The 17,089-nt window shown below is 33.4% G+C and overlaps 1 protein-coding gene across 3 annotated transcripts in view; it reads left to right on the top strand.

Moving 5' to 3' along the window:
• LOC145684377 (transcriptional coactivator YAP1-like) overlaps positions 1–17,089 on the top strand; it is a 375,649-nt gene that overhangs the window by 350,809 nt on the left and 7,751 nt on the right. For 2 of the 3 annotated variants that reach the window (XM_081756622.1, XM_081756624.1), the window contains 3 exons: positions 8,150–8,197; positions 12,345–12,561; positions 16,984–17,087. In XM_081756622.1, coding sequence (XP_081612748.1) covers positions 8,150–8,197; positions 12,345–12,561; positions 16,984–17,087 — 369 coding nt within the window. The remainder of the gene's footprint in view (positions 1–8,149; positions 8,198–12,344; positions 12,562–16,983; positions 17,088–17,089) is intronic. The other variant, XM_081756623.1, reaches the window with a different exon arrangement.

The following is a 17,089-nucleotide window of genomic DNA, read 5'->3' as shown; positions in this document are numbered from 1 at the left end:
ATAATATTAATAAGTTTCTAGAGCATTGACAAACAAGATAAGATATGTGCAAATGATTTGTTCAACTGTTATAGTTTAGGATGCAAATGAGCTGCTATTTACGTAGCTGTGAATATTGAAATTATTATTGGAGTTTGGAGAGTCTTACGAATAGAAGAAACAATTTCGACCGAGTATGCGTGCAAAAGCACTAGGTAATATTTATATCAGTGAATACCAAATCATAGATTTTAAAGTATCAAATCATAGCGTAAGGAGCAGCAAGATTTTAGTTCCTCTCAACTGGAAGTATGAAAATTTAAAAATATTGACGAATTCTTTAAGTACATAAATTTAGCAAGTGAAAAAATTATGAGATCTGACTGATAGTTTTTAAGCAATGACGTTTAGAAACGTTAAGCTAAAATGTAAGTTTAAGACTGCTGTTCTTGTCTTTTCGTTTTTTAGATAGAAAGCTTGACAATTTTTACAGCGTTAAGAATGAGTCTTTCTGCTTAATTAACTTTTATCTACAGTGTGTTTTATATTAATGCTCCTCTTTTTACTGTTTCCTTATTTATTATTATTACCATTATCATCATTAGTAGTATTATTCCATCGTAATGTAGTGCTATGATACCATACAATGTACTGTATTTTTGCCAACAAGCTGATCGCGGCACTCAAAAGAGATTATTATTATTATTATTATTATTATTATTATTATTATTATTATTATTACAATTTCCAGCCGTAGTACTATTGTATATCGCTAATATAATGTGAGTGTTAAATCATTTAATGAACAACCCAAATAACCTTAACATAGCAACTGTATGTTTAAACTGTCGCAATGTGTGGTCCTCGTATATTTTATTTTTCCTTTCGTGTACTGAAGCATTTGGTGAATTGCTTCATTCTGTTCTTCGTGTGTGACTCTGATTACTGTTTAAAAATATACAGGTAATTACCTGTTGGCTAGCTTTATTGCATTGACTTTTTGTATATATATATAATTGCTGTTGGCTCCTCTCGTTTTGCCCTGTAGTTATTTTGCTAATGTAATGTTGTCATCTTAAATGAATTACATTTCTTTTATTCTTTTGTTTTTTTTCTTTCTTTTCTTTTTTTTTTCTTTTCAATTTACGAGACTCATTATTCAAATAAAAGTATTTACTCTGTGTTCGGAATTGTAAGTCGTCTGTGGTCATGTTCTCTAGAATTGGCTTACTATGAACGAGAGCACAAAAATAATGTGTATGTTGACGAAAAGATAGGTACTTGTATTAAGTACTATTTACAGGGTTGCCATTTATATTAAACATTCTTTCAGGGTTGTTACTAATTGATTCGAAGGAATGCCTATCCATATTAACGTAAATACACAAATTCTCATGCATTAAAAGGTGAAAAGGAACAAATTTCACCAACGGTTTCGAGGTATTCCTCACTTCATCCTCATTGCACCTGACGAAAATTTGTAGCAACAGGATGGCACACGAAATGTCGTGTCATTTGTTTTGTTTATTACATATGTATTTATCATCAAAATATTACAAAACTAGCTCTATGAGCATGGAAATTTACTTCAATGTAGTATGTGTTCAATGTGATCGCCGTTTTGTTTCACAACCTTTTGCAAACGAACTTCATTTTGTTTCACAACCTTTTGCAAGCGAACTTTTACATTTGACACAACCTTCTTCCACATGGCACAACTGCGTGATGAGAGCTCTGAGTTGAGCTGCACTTGCGGGCTTTCTTGCGAAGACATTATCCTTTGTATGGACTGACGAGATATTCCTAACTCCACAGCCGTCCTCCTTATTGATTTGCTAGGACTTCATGTCAAAGCAACGCGAACTGCTTCAATGTTTTCAAGGGTTCGGACACTTGGTTCGCGCCGCCGATTCTTCTTCACCACAGAGCTAGTTGTTTCAAATTGACGATACAATCTCTGAATAGTCTGTTTACGTGGAGCCTATTTTGTACGAAAGTGTGCACAAAAACATCTTTGTGTTGCTACAAAACTCCTCGTCACGGTTAAAAAAAAAAAAAAAGTACAACTTTCACCTGTTCAACACTCAATCTGCCCTTATTTGCCATTTTGAAAACTGCTGTTTGGTACCAAGAAAATATTCGATACTAACTTCTCGTGACATCTACCGGATTTTCCATGAACCAAAGAATACAAATTCGAGTTTGCAACATTCTATCTATAATATTACATGCGTAATGAACAAAAGAAATGGTATGACATTTCGTGCGTCACCCTGTAGTTAAAAGATGATAAAAGACATGCGCTGATGAATCTCTGTGAGGAATGTCTCAAAATCATTCACATCGCAAATTTTGTGTCTTGGGTATTTTAACGTCTGTAATTTTTATTTCTTTATTTCTTTATTTACTGTTCATTTTCTGGGATAGTTGTTCAGAAAGGGATGGCAACACAATTTACTGAAAATATTACAAAAGTTTATTTTCCGTTAGTTTCTAGCTTGGTGTTGAGACTACGAAAAATTGCAATGAAACCTAACTTCAAGGTTAACCTAAAACCATTTGGGAATTAGGAAAGATCTTTGAACCAATACGAAAACTATCTCAATGATAAAAGTTCTTCAAGCAACATTCATGAGATTTCATATTCCTCCTAAGACACTTATATTAGTATGACCAGAAGAGATATCACTACTAGATCGAAAGAGTACTTTAGGGTAGTGTTTCTCAAAGTGTAGGTCGCGACCCATTGGTGGGTCGCGGGCTGTTTTTAGTTGCGAGAAGTTTTTTCTTTTAATTATGAAAAATTTATTTTGGTACAGAAACATATGTTGCGAAGTACTATTCAGAAAATGAAAATTGGAAGCGTTTATTAATGAATACGTAATGGTGAAGAGTAAGTGGTTACTCAGAGCCCTGGCCTGTAGTACAATCACTCGAGATGCTGAGTTAGGTTGGAAAGAGAGTAGGTGAGGCAAAATCTCTCACGGGGTGGGGCACTGCGTCGGAAGTAGTGTTAGCTCTGTGTTACGTTTCTACGGAAATGGCGTAACGATTTTTACGCATTCGCAGTAATTCATATGATACAGTTATTGAGAAATAAATTTACATTACACTTGCTCGATATTCACCGACTGATATTCTCGTACAGACAGGACCACTATATTCATAAATTTACATTACAATTTAGTTTGAAAGTGAGATATTTGCGGTAGATATAAAAGCAACACACTAAATTTTGACTTATTAAAATTTAAACATCGATCTTTACTTTGTATCATTCGTGGTTGATCAGGGTGTTCATAACATCCCCAAATAAATGCCATGTTACTCATACGGACTGAACGAACTGGAATTAGAGATATGATTCACAATATTTAATTGCTTTGAAGTAGCTACACCACCATTACGTAGAATGCTAATGTGTATTTGAATAAAAGTAGATGGGCCACAAAATACTTTTTATTATTTAATGTGGGTCGCAGTAACAACAACTTCGAGAACCACTGCTTTAAGGAGTCTCAAGATGATAAAGAAGGTATTTCTGATCTGGGTTGTTGAAATGTTTACAAAAAGCTAAACATGTTATGCAGGGTAGCAAGTGTTTATGCTGTACTGCTACATCACTAACTGAATGGAACGTTCTTGGGGCATATTTCATTAGGACGAAAAATTTAAACAGCGATAAAGGGAATTTAGGAAAAGACTGGGATAACATTATTACTAATTTCATAAACAGATCTTCGCAGTTTATTCTTGTAACCATGGTCGCCCGCAGGGGGAGCAAGAGGTGGCAATTGCCCTCTCCTCAATTTTTTTAAAGAGTTGGCTTTTTCGAAATACATGTCAAAACATATAGATTTGATTACTCGCCTACCACAGTATTTAATATATATATACCGTAGTTGCAATGAGCGTCAGTAATAATAGTTTTTTTTTTTTTATGAAGTATATGCATAAAGGGGTATATGTTAATGACTGCGCTTGTGTCTCGGTCTCATCTCCACATACAAAAAATCCTGCATGCGTTTCTACTTGTAATATATAGTTTTATTCTAAATACATATAATAAGGGAAGTCTACAGTAACACGTTATGAAATTACAATTCGATTCTTTATTACTCCCGAATTTTCTGTTGTAAACATAAGTTTTGATCATTTATGGAAAATTACAAAAATTACAAAATTACTTATATATGGTTTGGTAACATTCATGAGATGGGTTCCATAATATATACATTGAACTTCGCATGGGTGCAATAATTGTTCTTTGATGAGAGAACAGGTCAAGAGAACTGCCGATATTCACAAAAATGTATATATATATATATTTTTTTTTTCTGATCCTCCAATTCTGCCAACTCTTAAGACTGTCTGGATATTTGATTATGATAAATCTTGTTAACCCTTTGTCCTGTGCTTAATAATGTAATCCCGTTGCTTGTTCAAAGCCGTTCTATCCTGATTTAATTTTGGTTCCGTAGTTTTAGAGAAATAAGAGCCATAGAATCATGTACGTAGAATTGTTACGTAGGAGTTTTGTCTTCTTTATCGTCTGCTTTATTTCTCTGAAATAGTTTGATAATCCTGATACATATAATTGTCCTCCAATGTTCTCTTTTAGCCTTGTTTCAATATTTCTCGGTGTGATCCCGATGTACGTGAGTTTCCATTCGCAACTTAATTCATAAATTTGTGAATGTACTTCTTTTTATCTCTTCAGTAAGTTTATTAACTCAAAGAATATTACGGAAGTTCGTCGGAATCGTAATACTGCAAATTATGGATGCGTTAAAATATCAAATAATACTTTTGATAAAGTGGATACATTCAAATGTTTAGGATCAATATTAACAGAACAAAATTGTATTCACGAAGAAATTAAGTGTCGACTGAAAGCAGGGAATTCGTGTTATTATCCAGTTCAAAATTTGTTGTTGTCGCAAACTCTGTCCAGAAATTTGAAGGTTCAAATATATAAAACGATAATCATGCCTGTTCTTCTGTGTGGTTGCGAAACATGGTCGCTTACTCTGAGGGAAGAACATAGACTAAAAGTATTTGAGAACAAGATCCTGAGACGAATATTCGGACCCAAGAGGAACGGGAATGGGGAATGGCGGAAACTTCATAATGAGGAACTATATAATTTATACGGTTTACCAAACGTTGTTAGGGTCATCAAATCTAGTAAGCTCAGGTGGCCAGGCTATGTAGCCAGAATGGAAGCAAGTGGAAACACTTTCAAAGTCTTAACTGGAAGACCAATCGGAAAACGACCATTAGGAAGACCTAGGCGCAGATGTAAGGACAATATTAAGATGGATCTCGCAGAAATAGGAATACAAAGTAGAAACTGGATCCAGTTGACTAAGAATAGAAGTTAGTGAAGAGGTTTTGTGAACGCAGCATTAAACCTTTGGGTTCTACAGGCCACAGAGTTAGTTAGTTACTTCTTAAGTTACTTCTTTCCAAAATTTACACTAATTACAATTCTCTTTCATTATAATATTTATCGGTCAATACAAAATATTGCCATTCTGAGGTCTATGTTTAGATCATGTCTTTGCAATCCACCGGAAACAAAAGATACAGGAAGTATTGGTGAAAATACCTCGAGCTTGACTCATACAATATATCAGGCAAAGTCTAAGATGATGTGCCTCAATTTACTCGCGTGGTGATGCTCCTCGTTAATCTTCCGTCAAGTATTTCGAGTGTTTACAGTCGGACACCTATCTTCAGGGACACACGATTGCTTAATTGCTTTTGCGCAACACGATCTTCACATTATATTTTTGTAATTCAGCAGTAGGAATTCGCAAATATTACGTAAATTTTACCAGTTTTACTGCAACTTTGTAGGCAATAAACCTCGGTATGTTTTTTGAATTTTTAAAATGAGATGTCCACTGTTGTCACTTTCATCTTAGCTCTTGTATGCTCAAATTTACACATGGCTGCTTCTGTGTTTAGCCACATATTACTGTTACTTTTCGAGCGTATAGAACATATTGTAATACCTCAAATTACTTGCCTAATAAGTAGAGACCGGATGCTTAGGCATTAAAAACCTGAAAGATAGGCAGGCAGCAAGTAGGCACTTAAAATTTAAAATGAAAAATGGACAGTTAAGTAGACACTAAAATGAACTCGGAATAATGAATATAAATACTCAATACGATTAGAAAAATAAATTCAAGTCACAGATAATGTTCAAAGAATATAGAAACACAACTGTTTGTTAATATTTTCTTGTACTATACATAGCTTGACATGTATTTCGTGTATATTTGGTAATACATTCTCTAGAGCACTTTATCATTACACATAACAGTCCAAATTTTATACACTTATCAGTACACACAACAATTCAAAGTTTAGAGTGCTTTGTAAGTGCACATAATAGTCCATAGTTTTACGACATTTTGTCACCACAACCAACACTTACATTTCTCGGAAGAGGCAGAATCTTTCTTGAAATACTAAATTATTTTGAAGAAGATGCATAGAATAGGCAACATTAGGCACTAAAGCAGTTATTTAGGCAGGAATGGGCAAAATAGGCAAAATAGACAAAGTAAAATTGGCTTAAATTGAAACCATAGCCCTCCATATAAACTTTAAAAAGTTATTTTTGATCATACCTTTAATATTAAGGAATAAGCATTTTGCCTAACATTCGGCCCCTACTAATAATATTCCTTGTCAACCTTCCTCCAATTGTTCAGGTGTAACTGTCAGACTATCATCCTCAGGGGCACACATAAAGCTCATGCCTACTTCTTTTTTACTATTGTTATTTATTGTAAAGTATTCCAAACTAAAATAGAATTTTAGTTTCTATCTGAAAGTTTGTTGAACAGTAGAAAAATGAAATTAATAAACTATATTCTTGAGCATTTTATCCTAAAAGCGTGAGATAGGATAGAAATCTCAATACCTGACTGTTTCACTAAACAATGTGGTCTAAGTACTAAGTATTGTCCAGTGATTACTGCAATATTTAAGAAAGAAAAAAGAAATAAGAGAAATTCAAAAAACTTCTTGAAATAATTTAAACAAGAATTTTAGGAATGATCCAAAAAGGATGCATCAAAAGATTGCGATCTTGGCGAATTATTAGTTTTTGGATCAGAGGCCACAAAATTTTTGAACGGCCCCTAAATCGAGTTTTCGTTATTTTTTACGTAATAAGCATATATTGAGTTAAATGATAGTTTGGATTTGGCTACACTCAGTTGTAAAAGTGGGGGAACGCGGGAGGACGCCGTCCCCCACTTCCTAAAAAGTTACAATGGGCAAAAATAGGCAGGGGGACGGCGTGACGTCATATCGCTACCTACTGTCCCCCTACCTTTTCAGATCCACTTTCACCCCTGGCTACACTATATGCAGTTCTCCAGATATACAGAAAAATTTTTGATTGAATGAAATATATTGGATCTTGGATCAGGAGCCACAAAACTTTTGAACGGCCCCTAAATCGAGTTCTCAATTTTTTTTTACGGAATAAGCACATCATACGGAGTTGTTTTTATATTTTATTTATTTATTTTATTTTATTTCATTTTTTCTTTTTTTGCGTTTTACTATATGTAGTTCTCCAGGTATAAGGCGTACAAGGAAATTTTTTCTTCAGGGACCACAAAATTTTTGAACTGTTCCTCAATCAAGTTTTCGTATTTTTTATAGAATAAGCACATCATACTGAGTTATGTGATAGTTTGGGTTTGGCTACAGTGAGTATATATAGTTCTCCAGATATAAGACCTACAAGAAAACTTTTGCCATAAATATATTGAATCTTTTGATCCAAAAACTACTCCATTCTGCTAATAATTTTATTCTGTCCTATTGCCTGGTCTCATAGCTAGTGCGCGGGATTCTGGGAGCAACCCGGACTTCGGATTCTATGTTAAAGTGCAGGTCCACCTTTCATATAGCCTCGGTGCTAAAATGGGACACTGAACTTGAACAAAGATTAAGAACAACAATAATGGTATTCATAATTTCACTTAGTCTCAAAGATAGTGAAACTACAAATCTCGTAGTTTTCTGAATTATAGCTGTGTTACGTGTCATCCTTGTGACTTATTTGTATTTTATGCATGTATATTTACCAATTCGTATGAACACATGAAACTGTTACTCGCCTTCGTTATTCTTTCAGATGGAACAGGAACAAGCACGAATAAGGCAGCAAGGACCAATCGGACAGGTGGGTATCGAAGTTCAGATCTTCAAATGAGATTTTTGAGGTTAATTATTTAAGGACGTGAATTAATGCATGCTTGTAATAATTTGTGAACGTACTCTTTTTCTTTACTACTTAATAGTTAATGTAGTATTACATGTACTGTTTCGATGTTCCCAGACACCTTCTTCAGCATATCGGGCAACTTACTGGCAATCTCATTTCTCAGAATTCCCTCGTGCACTATTTTGTTAATATGTTAATGTAGTGCTCTAGTGCAGGAGGAGATTCTAGGAAGTGATTTGGGTTACCATTGACTTGCCCGACCTGTTGAGATTTTTAAGAATTAATTTATTATTCTTTATTGTTTCGTAGTATGCCGTTTTAATCGGTTTGGTATTCATAAACGACGGAAAAAAGAAAGAAGTAAAATAATATAAATAAGAATTTCGCGAGAAAAGTTCAGTGATAAGTCTTTTGTAATAATAAAAGTAGTTACAGGTTTTAGTGTTTCCATCTGTTTAGTGAATACTTCTTCTGTTAAAGTTGTGGTTACCACATACTGTAACGATAAAAATGACCGTACACTATATCTTATCGTGTAGTGACTGTACACTATAGACATAGAACAGCAAATATTGTTACTTTTCGTGCATTGTAGGGTTATATTTTGTACTATATTTCAGAGCGTAGTTGAGGTATATTTAGCAGCTATATTTCACAGCGTAGTGGTGTTTCATTTTGCATGTATATTTTCTCAGTGTAATCGAGTTTAAAATATATCAGCAAAATATAACTCCATGGCGCACCAAAACAGGTAACAGTATTTGGGCTTGTACAGCATTTACAGGCAGTATATGCATCAGTGTTGTGTATATAGGTATTACTTTTAGAACTGTGTATGTGTGTTAACGCTAGAAAAAGCAAGTGGCAGTGAATATAATGCGCTACCTAACAGTTCATTTTTTCTGTTTCAGAAGAATAAGAAAATAAAAGTTGTTATTCTTAACAAATGATATAGTTATTGTCGCCATAAAATTAGTTTTTTCTTGATTTTCTCTCAAAAAATTATTAATTAGAATTTAGCCTCAACTCGCTGTCATCTGTCGAGTGATGAGTCTGATCATTAGACACTATTGTAAGTAAACAAAAAGATAGTTCATTGTCACCTTGCTAGTGTCGTAATGGAAAAACTTGATGAGAATATATTTCATTACTAGTTTTATCTTAAATATGTGGTATGGTTATCGTACATCAGTTTTTAGTGTTTTTCTTTCTTTCTTCTTCTTCTTTTTTTTAATTCCTCGATTTTCTAAGAAACTATACATGAAAATTTACACTCAGACACACATTTATTTCCAAGTCAGTCAGATCTGTAGATTGGTATAAGGCAAACAGGAAACATGTGCAAGTTGATACATGTTATGAGTATAACGCATGAGTTAATTACTCTTATGTTCTTGGATGTCCAATGTTTTACAAGTCAATGTATTTAAAAAAAAAAAAAAAAAATCATAGGATTGTGCTGATAGTATTTAGATAATAATCACGAGAAGAAATTACGAACGGCTTAATGTGCTGTAATATCCTTTTTTTAAAAAAAATAATTTATCCTGTTATTTATGTGTATGAAGTGCATTTATTGTTAGTATGCGTGTCTTTGGCGCCGGTGATTCAGATTACATTTGCAGTGAGAGTTCTTGTAGATTGAATTCCTCGATAAGAATATAAAAATTATTATTGTCAACAAACGATATACTTACTATTACCATAAAAAAACAGTTCACGTCTTATGCGGCCTCGATGCTGAAGAGGGACGATAAAGTCCGAAAATAGTTGTGCCTGATGATGAGTTATAGACGATCGAAAATACTCTTTCCAGTGTATCGTTTTGAAGGAAGGCTAGATGTAAAATGAGTTACCATATATCTTTGAGATCATATATACTCACTTTGATTTCTGGAAATATCTTGATAAAAATGAAAAACTTGAAACGGGATCGATGATAACCATGAATATCATTGTTAGGTGAAAAAAGAAATGTTTCGGATAGCTTCCATCCTTTGACTACCAACGGGATACATGTGTCCCATGCGAAGAATTGAAACATTGTTAGGCATTTGTTTTCAGAAAATTAAAAAAAAAAAAAAAAAAAAAATCTTCCATAGGGTCAGATGTGACCAGCAGACTGTGTTTAGTTTCCAAAACTGAGTACAGACGTCAGGAATATCCCACATTAAAAGAGTCGCATATATAACAGAATGTTCACATTAAAAATAATTGATAAAGGGTTAGTTTCGTAATGTGCACCGCATCTTGCTACATTTTCTTTCTCTTTTTGTAAAAATAATTTATCATTAATAATGTTTCTACGTAACGTTATAGTTAAAAGCTGATACTTCCCATTCCGTTGAGTTATTATTTGAACGGGAGACTGTGGATAAGCTATCATTGTCAATCCAAAAATAGATACAGAGTATTTAATCTTGAATCCTCTTACATCTTTCTGAATATAATGTTCACCTGCAACGAATTTTAATCAGTTTAGTATCACAGGATTGAACTCCTTTACCGACATCAGTTTTCATACGGAAATGCCGTGCATAGAGGAGAGATTGAGGGAATTAGACTAAATAAATTGCTACTAATTCTATAGCACTGTTAGCATACAGTGGTGAAAACTAACATATCCAAAGCGAGATAATACACCAATTGAATCAGTGAGTAGAAAAAGGAGAACATTCCCCAACACGTTACTTTTGAAAAACGAAAACTAAAACTGCTTACCGGAAATAACCATTGCTTACGTAAACATATCTGTATGGGAGATTTGTAGCGTATGTTAAGACCTTTCATTTCCCAAAATTCTAAAAACGTAATGGGATTGGATATTTAGTTATGGAGAAATTGTTATCGTGGAATGTTATCCTTTATTTTTGGAATGTTCTTCTTTTTCTACTCACCGATTTGCTGTGATAGATCCCAACAGAATAATATGGGCGAGAAAAAGGAATTACTTTCGTAAACCTAGAAGTTGAAGTACGGCTACCATGTCACCTGTTAAAATGAAACGGTTACTGTAAAATACTTTCATTGACCTTTTCATTACGACACGAGCAAAACGACAATATTGTTAAGGAGACATTACCCACAGTTATGATTAACTTTTAAACTTTAAATTTTGTTAAACTATAATGCTATACCAAGGTGGGGGATAGGGGTATCCAGAACACGATGAAATGAAGTCCAATTAATCAGGATTGTCAGAAAAAAGGCAAAGTTTGTACGACATCCGTGAATACATGGATTTTTTAAAGATGAAATAAATCTATTCCATTTATATAGAGATCTAATAGATGAAATAAATCAATTTGACATAGATATCTAAAAGATTGAAATAAGTCAATTTGAGATAGAGATCTAAAAGATGAAATAAGTCCACTTGAGATAGATATCTAAAAGATTGAAATAAGTCCATTTGAGATAGAGATCTAAAAGCTTAAATAAATCCATTTAGGATAGAGATCTAAATGATGAAATAAGTTCATTTGAGATAGAGATCTAAAAGATGAAATAAGTCCAATTGAGATAGAGATCTAAAAGCTGAAATATATCTATTTGAGATAGACATCTAAAAGATGAAATAAATCCATTTAGGATAGAGATCTAAATGCTTAAATAAGTCCATTTGAGATAAAGATGTAAAAGATTAAATAAATCCATTTGAGATAGAGATCTAAAAGATTGAAATAAGTCCATTTAAGATAGAGATCTAAAAGATTTAAATAAGTCCCAAATGACTAAAAGTGGACTTGACTGTATTTGTTCACCTAACGCATCATATGTCAATCGAAAGATGACACTGAATTGAACAGAATGAAAGACTTGAGGATAAATGTACTCGTGGGTAATTTTCCAGAAATCAAGAAGAAAGAAAAAACAATTTTATGGCGGTAAAAATAATGTCGTAAGTTTCCAATAGTAATTAATAGTTTTCATCCAGGTGGAATATATTATTTATGTACGCAGTGTATATGAAAAAAAGCGCTGTTAAGTAAGTGTTTTGTGTGTTGTTGTTTGTCTACATCTAACGATGATAGATGTCCCTAACAATGATGCAAATATAAATAAACCTTATTTTTTAGAAAGAAAATTCATTCTCTTTTTGTAGGAATTGTTACTGAGGCAGTCAATTGGTGAGGACCATTCCTCTCCCACTACCGAAATCCCGTCACCAGGAATGGATCCGTTCTTAAGTGGTACAACCGATTTCCACACTCGTCAGGAATCAGCAGACAGTGGCTTAGGAATGGGTAACAGCTACAGTCTCCCCCACACACCAGAGGACTTCCTCTCCAATATGGATGACAACATGGATGGAGTAAATGGTAAATAGCTACAATTAATTGCATTTTCACCTAACAGCCCGAAAGAAAATTAACGGTAATACCACTGGTAAAAAGTGTACACGCTTGGATAAGTTTGTAATTGCGCTACTACACTAATTTGGAGGTGCTGAATCCAAAGTGCATGGAGTAACGAGAAAAGTGTCAAATTTGGGATGTACAGAAATATAAATATCCCAAATTTGAGGTCATTTTTCTCGTGATTTTCATGCATAGATATGGTTTAAAAAGAAGGTTCTTTGGACTCAGCATCCTCAAGTTAGTGTAGAAGCGCAGTTAGAAATTTATCCAATCGTGTATACATTTTTACCAGTAGCCACAATATAAAAACTCATTTGACACAAAGCAATTGATAGTCTCGAAAAACTTTATAGCTTATGGAACCCGGGGGCTCAATTCTGGGTTCACAAAAGCTCTCCTTAGCCAACTGAATCCAGTTTCCACTTTGTACTCCTATTTCTGAGAGAGTCATCTAGATCTTGCTAATGGTTGTTTTTCATTGGATTTCCAGCTAAAATTTAGAAAGCATTTTTAATTTTTTCCATTCTGGCTACATGACGTAACCACCTGAGCCTTCAAGACTGGTGAACTATGTTTGGTAAACTATATAAATTATGTAGTTTTTCGTTATGAAGTTTCCGCCATTCCCCATTCCCGTTTCTCTTGCGTACAAATGTTCGTCTCAGGATTTTATTCTCAAACACTTTCAGTCTGGGTTCTTCCAACAAAGTAAGCGACCATGTTTCGCAACAATAAGAACAATACGCATGATTATCATTTTATGTATTTCAAGCTTCAAATTGCTCTACAGAATTCGCAACAACAAAAGATTTTAAACTGAATAATAACAAGAATTCTCTGCTTTTACTCGACATTTAATTTCTTTTGTGAATATGGTTTAGGTCTGTTAACATTCATCCTAGATACTTGAAAATATCCACTTGTAACCATACTTATATTACTCTACTTTCGGTATCTTTTAAATTTCAGTTTTATTCTATAAATTTCAAATTTGAAAACTAGCGTATACATATGGGTGGGAGAAAAGAACACATCGATCGGCTCCCGCGATATTAATTTTAGTGGTTTCGTAATACCACACTGAAATATTGAAAGGATACGTAATCTATTATCACCACTAACAAGCAATGCTATAAGCATATATCTGAATACTGGTAGTAGGATGTAAGCTTATAAAATAATATTCGTACAACCGATCCCCTTTAAAAATCCAAGCAGTATATTTAAACTTTCAAAAACGCAATAATCAAAAATTATATATTTAAATTCAACAACTGGTATTACTTTATAGTATTAGTAATAGCCGGAAGAGAATTTGAACAGATTCAATCTTAAACTATAACCCAATTAACAGTATAAACTATTCTGCCTCAGTAGCAGCTAACTTGTTCTAATTAGTCACGCAGATTGATGATAATGCAGGAATCTAATTCTGTTGAAAAAACAAACGTGAAAAAGTTATAGGCAAAGTGCCCAAAGCTAAGAAAATGAAAAACGGGACTTTAAATGTAAGAATGGTTTGATAAAGGAAGAAGAAAGCAAGTTACTTACGTACCTCACTGTCTTATTAAGCCAATTCGTGGTATCAAATAGAACAAGTAGTAATGAGGTTACATCACTCCACTTTATATTTCGTAAATATATTCAAATTTTAAACTTCAACAGAATTAAACTTTGAATATCACTCGCAGATTATGTATATGGAACAACCATTCTTCGATATAATAATTCGATCACAAACTATAATTACTGCTGTATAAGATAGTAATAGCAAAGCACAACCATTGTACTTCCTTCCTCTGACGTTCCAGCACAACTTTGGCCGCCTATAGATAAAGCACATCCGTCGTGGTAGTACGTCCCAGCAGAGAGCATAAGCAACAAAAACACAAGAATAGCCAAAAACGAAAAAGTTTTTTCGGTACAGTCCGCAGCATAAAATCTGCAACATGAGCATGTAAGTTTATTGTGAAACGACGAAGTCTGTTGTTCCAAAATAAATGTGCAGGGAAGGACGCCGAGGTTTCTCCTGGCGTGATTTATGCCACTTAGACGTTATATTGATTCCCTGCGCTGTTAGGCGTAGTTTCACAATAAACTTACATGTTCATGTTGCAGGTTTTTTGCTGCGGACTATACAAAATAATATAATAATATAAATTATTCCTTGAAACACACTTCTATTGATATCTGATAACCAGTGACATAAAATCCATGGATTATATATTACACACTTTATCGAAAGTATTACTTGATATTTTAACACATCCATAATTTGCAGTATTACGATCCTGGCGAAGTTCCATCTTTGTAGTTTTCTCATTGGTAGTTCTCTAAGAAGCTAAAATAATAAAGTCATAAATTCAGCAGCTGTTCAACATACGTATATTCCTTTCAAAATTGTATGGGTGTAGCACACCGTTCCTGCAGTCATTATCCTTTCTTTAGAAGTAGTAAAAATCTTGCAATTACGTACTCCTTTTAATTTGGGAAGAGAGAGTAATCACCTGGTTCTAGGTTGATAAAGTACATGTTGTCAGTATTTTATACTTTACATCATCAAATTTCTATATTGTAGTGAATGCTGTATAGGGAAAAAGACTCATTTTTAGTTATGTGTTCACATTTCCTGCAATGCATGTATTTTACTGATAACTGCTTGTGTTCCAAAGTTGTTTTAGGGATAGTATTTACATTCTTTAAACATATGACCTTTACAAACCTTTCACGACATTCTTCGTTGTTGATACTGAAAAGACTTACTCGAAACAACACTATCTATTGTTTTTACTGTTATATATGGAATGGTGTTAATTTGGTCATCGATTTATTTGTTTATTTCACTTTCTCCTTAGAAACTCTGGGTTCTTCAGGAGATACACATGTTTAAAAATATCATCTTAAATCATTTTAAATATCATACTATACGTTCAAATAAAGATATAATAGATATAATAATATAAAAATAGTAACGTATTTTATAAGTATTACTGGTACTTTCTGCTTACAATATATATTTTCTTGACAGAAGTAAATTTTAATCTTGATCCTATTCAAAAATATTTCATTGAAGGTATCCCTCTATGCCATAGAATAGGTGATTATAGAAGAATAGTTCAAGACGCTTTTTAAATTATGAATCTGGCTTTCGTTTGACAGACAAGCAATGCTCTTGAGATACTATTTTGTATTCAAGAGCTTTTTGGATAACTTTTCTCGTGTTCTGCGACTTGGATGGAATTCAGAATAAGGATCCCTAAACTTCTCTTCAGTCCACTTCTTTTAAATAGACAAACTTATCGGAAATCTCTGCTAAGTTCTTAGAAATTCCTCATAAGTCGCACTTACATTAAACTGCGTCTGTTCAATAAAGCCATTTCGACATCGTAAGATTTTTATTAATCTTTCTGTGAGGTCCACTTTACTGAATGAGTTACTCATATATATCGAATAAAGTAAGACAACTGTGAGGTCCACTTCACTTAATGAATTACTCACATATTACAAATAAAATAAGACATCTGTGAGGTCCACTTCACTTAATGAATTACTCACATATTACAAATAAAATAAGACATCTGTGAGGTCCACTTCACTTAATGAATTACTCACATATTACAAATAAAATAAGACATCTGTGAGGTCCACTTCACTTAATGAATTACTCACATATTACAAATAAAATAAGACATCTGTGAGGTCCACTTCACTTAATGAATTACTCACATATTACAGACAAAATAAGACAACTGTGAGGTCCACTTCACTTAATGAATTACTCACATATTACAGACAAAATAAGACAACTGTGAGGTCCACTTCACTTAATGAATTACTTACATATTACAAATAAACTAAGACAACAGAAAAGCAGTTGAATTTTTCTTGAGTTGTTAACGCAATATGGAAAAATTCAGACGTTCCATGTACGAATAACAAGTAGGTTTCATTATTGTATGAAGTCTATAGTTAGCAACAATTTCTTCATTGCAGGGTAGAAAGGAAATAGAATACTATTGTTTGAAATAAGAAAATACACAAATTATTGTCAGGCAGAAAATTATGAATAAAAATTGGGTTGCGGTATTCGACATATCGAATAATCAATTGATATTTTCAAATATCGATATTGAAAAGTACTGATCGATATATCTGTCACGCTTACTTTTTACAGTTTTGATACTCTTCATTCATTCAAATTATTCACTAGAATTCAAAGAAGTGTGGGGTAAGCCTAGTGAGAACTCCTAAGAATGCTTATTAGTAGATAGTATAAATGTATCAAACATTTAACCTTTCTTGTTCTTTTAACACATTCATCTACTTTCGTTGAAATAAGTAGTAGTCATAGTTGTAAAACTGTTTTGTCTTTTGTTATTTCAGAAGGTGGCACTCCTGCTGACATGGGAGGTTTAGATGCACCTGACATTTCTTCACTTGGCAGCGATAACATTGATTCGACGGATGATTTGGTCCCGTCTTTACAAGT

Source organism: Thermobia domestica, chromosome 4 (genome assembly GCF_964235325.1).
Source record: "Thermobia domestica chromosome 4, izTheDome1.hap1.1, whole genome shotgun sequence".
Classification (NCBI taxonomy): Eukaryota; Metazoa; Arthropoda; class Insecta; order Zygentoma; family Lepismatidae; genus Thermobia; species Thermobia domestica.
This window is presented reverse-complemented; position numbering and strand designations above follow the sequence as displayed.